General features: G+C 40.3%; 1 protein-coding gene across 3 annotated transcripts; it reads left to right on the plus strand.

Annotated features, from left to right (window-relative positions):
* Nucleotides 1–11: 11 nt before the first annotated feature.
* On the plus strand, nucleotides 12–3,438 carry GTF2H5 (general transcription factor IIH subunit 5). 3 transcript variants are annotated; one of them, XM_032682012.1, is made up of 3 exons: nucleotides 12–105; nucleotides 479–598; nucleotides 1,288–3,438. In XM_032682012.1, exons 2-3 carry the CDS (start codon nucleotides 564–566, stop codon nucleotides 1,466–1,468), a joined length of 216 nt encoding a protein of 71 aa, XP_032537903.1. In that variant the 5' UTR covers nucleotides 12–105; nucleotides 479–563; the 3' UTR covers nucleotides 1,469–3,438. The 3 variants fall into 3 exon arrangements, with proteins under 3 accessions (XP_032537903.1, XP_032537906.1, XP_032537905.1); XM_032682015.1 differs by having other exon boundaries at nucleotides 26–74; XM_032682014.1 differs by having other exon boundaries at nucleotides 51–123.
* The last annotated feature ends 289 nt before the right edge of the window (nucleotides 3,439–3,727 follow it).

Consider the following 3,727-nt stretch of genomic DNA (forward strand, 5'->3'; position numbering starts at 1 on the left):
CGGGTGCTGCCGGGAGCGGCGCCGCGCGTGCGCGAGAAAGGCGCTTCCGCCGTCCGGGAGCGGCGGAGTTGGAGGTGGAGGGTCGCGGCCTGCGGGAGTCGTGCGGTGCGAGGCGGGGGCGAGGCGGGGGCGAGGCGGGGGCGAGGCGGGGGCGAGGCGGGGGCGAGGCGGGGGCGAGGCGGGGGCAAGGCGGGGGCAAGGCAGGGACAAGGCGGGGGCAAGGCAGGGACAAGGCGGGGGCAAGGCAGGGACAAGGCGGGGGCAAGGCAGGGACAAGGCGGGGGCAAGGCAGGGACAAGGCGGGGGCAAGGCAGGGACAAGGCGGGGGCAAGGCAGGGACAAGGCAGGGACCGGAGTTTCTGGAAGCCCCTCTGTCCCAGGCGGGCGGGACCAGCAGCGCTGCTGGTCCGGGGAGGTGAGTTGTCTAAAGGATATACGAGTTGTTTGTTTGGTTTTTTTTTTTTTTTGGTTCTTGCAGGTTTGCTCCGTTCGCGTGTGCGACCCGAAGCAAGGGGGTGTTTTTGCGTCCTCTCCCTCCCGGCGTTTGTAAGAGAACCGAGAAGATGGTGAATGTTCTGAAAGGTGTTCTGATTGAGTGGTGAGTGACAGCGCTTACCGCCTTTCCTTGTGTCAAAACCTGCTTGTTTCTCCAGACCTTAAGTAACTTAAGAGTCTGGACAAAAGGAACTGTTGTGATGCAACTGTTTAAGTTATCTGTAATTTCCATAATTCCGAAACGTTTTCTTCTAAACATTTAACTTAAGATGTGACATCGTGACTGTTCAGTTAGGGTGTGATAAATGTACAATTCATACTTGAATTTTTCTCCATGCTATATTACATTGAGTAAGAACTGTGTTCTCCTGGGTTTTGGTTATCCTTAAACGAAAGTATGCTTTAAGAAAACATGTTTTCATAGTACTATTGCTGAAGACAAAAATGTAAGTTCAAGCTTAGCTTATTAAGGGTTGGATTTTTGGGTTTTAGTTGTTTGTGGGTTTTTTTAAGATGCTTTAGCAGCAGCATAGGGGAACTTCTCTGCTAATCAAGCGCCTGGTTTTAGTCATTAGACTTTATCAGTTATTTTTGTCTCTAAAATTAGCACTGTGAAAGAAACAACCTTTTCAAAAGCTTCATATACTGCATTTAACTTGTGAGTGACTCTTGAGATTAGTAATCGTTTCCCTAAAATCTTTGGAAGTGTCTTCAAATGGTGTTTTCTTCTGTTTGTTTGTAACTGTATCTTATTACTCTGGGGTGAGATCTGATGTATGTTTGTCTCTACAGTGACCCAGCAATGAAGCAGTTTCTGCTCTACTTGGATGAGTCAAATGCTTTGGGAAAGAAGTTCATCATACAAGACCTGGATGAAACTCATGTCTTTGTATTAGCTGAATTGGTTAACTTCCTACAGGAGAGAGTAGGCGAGTTAATGGATCAGAACTCATTTCCCATTACTCAGAAGTGAAAAGACAAGAGAAATAGGATTACTGGAAGGAAACTGAATTTCAATAGCATGGGTTGTTTTAATAGATAACACTGTGATTTGCAAGTTTTACATAGAAGTGGCTACTCTGAAAAATGCATCATTTTCATAGACAAAATACTCTGGAACTGGATTTTGTTTCTTATTTTGAAAGATTATGGTATCTTTACTAAAATCCTTAAAATTCTACAGTTGAGGACTTGCCTAAAGAATTTTTGCTGCATGTTCTGTGTTTTTCCTTTAAGATTTTTATCTTGCAAAATGGTGTGACCCAAAAATTAGTGTTTATGCATTGAAATGCTATATGGACTCCTCTGACATGTTATGTTTCTGTAGAATTGTTTGACTCTGATTATAGTGTGACTGAAAGAAAGTAAAGCATATCTGTTAAAGTATGATCTGTGCTTGTTGGAACATCTCTGTAAGTTGAAGGCATGGTCAGATAGTGCTTTAACTTAATGGGTTTTATACACCAGAATGAAAGTCGGTGTGACTGTTTCATTGTTGTGGTTTTGTTTTGTTTTCCAAAAATGTAACAAATGCCCCATACTACTTGCCTACTTTTACCAAATCACAAATTAAAGGGGTAACAGAAGTGGGAGACCAATCCTATATATAATTGCTTTGGTCACAGTAAGCTATGTGATCAGGAGGGAGATTCACGTGCTCTACCTGCAAAGAGGAAAGCTGGTTTGGGATTTTTTTTTTGAGTGTTGTGTTTTTTCCTTCAGCTTAGCTCTTCCTCCCTTATTGCTTTTTGCTGCAAAGGAAAAGCTTCGTAGTTTCATAGTCTTTTGGATTTGGTTTTGGTTTTTTGCTTTGTTTTTGTTTTTAGTTTTTACATTGTATTTGTAACTCTAGTTCAGACACTGGCTTATTTAGTAAATGAGCTAGTGTATGATGATGGAATCTGCGAAGATTCCTTTTTGCAGGTCAGGCACATACAGATTACAGAAACAAGAAGAATAATATGTATTACTTTTTCTCTTTTCCTACTTCCTACTCAAAATAGTAACAATTATTGGATCTATAAGTAATCATTGATATTCTGGGATATTACATCAAAGGGAAGCTTGGTTTTCAGAGCTCCTCATGTACATCAGACACGTTTTTATCTTCGGGGAAAAAACAAGTATAAATTGAAAAGCTTTTGTAAGGAACAGTTTTCCCTGCTGACTCTCCCACTGCTGCTTGTTCTTCTTGTCCAGTAGCTATCAGATTAGTTGGTGGGTTTGTTTTTGTTGTTTGTTTGGGTTGCTCATTGGTTTGTTGGGGGTGGGGGTTGTTTTGGTTTGGTTTTTTCCCCTCAGGAATACGGAAGCTTCAGGAGAAAGTTTCACTAGATATTTTTAATCAAAAAGCTGTCCAAAGAAAGTTCTGTCGAATTACATATATTCAGGCTCACATGGATGAGCAAATAGGCTTGTAGAATTTAGCATCGTGTAATTTCTGTTTCCTTTCTTTGGAATCCTTGTTTGTTTTCCATCCAGATTTTGCTGAAAGGTAAATCATCCCCCACTCTTCCTTCAAATGACAGCATTTGAAAAGTCATGTGTGGAATTCCACCTCTTAAGCTTCTCTATATTTAGCATGTCTAGTGCTCCATTTCTGTTATGATTTTCCTTTTAGGTCTGTAATAAACTTCTTGCAGTTCTTGGGTTTTTCTCCTGGTTAATTGCACAGCTTTGCTGTTGCATTACCTGTGTTTTGGCTTACATTTACAATTGATAATGGCTTATGTAATACAGAGGGATAGAAATTCCAAACTGTATAAACTAAATAAATAAGCATGCATTCTTATACTCTGCTTGTAACTTTTTTTTTCTTATTTTGAGCAAACAAGTTTATGGACTTTTAACTTCTAAACCTGTCAATAATTTGATCCTTTCCAACCTAACAAGGCCTAATTGATTCTGTACTGTAAAAATAAACAAATGATGTAAAGAAGCAAATCAGTATCATTGTATGTGGTCTAAGGGACTGAGTTCTTTGTAGTCCCTAGGGAAAAAAGGGTCTTAAATCACATAGTATGGTGAAGGAAATCCAATGAGGAAACTTGAGTAAGTATATGAATTAAACAAACAAAACACCCAACGGTTTCTGGTATTTGAATAAACTTGGACCTCTGAAAGGTTTTGTTTTTTTTTAAATGCATATAATCCTGGAAGTTGCATGCTTTAACAACAAAAAATAATTTAAAAAATATGTGTCTGTATTGCTCAGATGGGAGAAAAGTAGATA

This window comes from Chiroxiphia lanceolata, chromosome 3, assembly GCF_009829145.1.
Source record: "Chiroxiphia lanceolata isolate bChiLan1 chromosome 3, bChiLan1.pri, whole genome shotgun sequence".
Lineage (NCBI taxonomy): Eukaryota > Metazoa > Chordata > Aves > Passeriformes > Pipridae > Chiroxiphia > Chiroxiphia lanceolata.

Excerpts from the sequence above, each read along its gene's own strand:
- GTF2H5 (XM_032682012.1), top strand. The coding sequence starts at position 564 with ATGGTGAATGTTCTGAAAGGTGTTCTGATTGAGTG. Across the intron at positions 599-1,287 it reads AAAGGTGTTCTGATTGAGTG|TGACCCAGCAATGAAGCAGT; the intron begins GTGAGTGACAGC and ends TTGTCTCTACAG.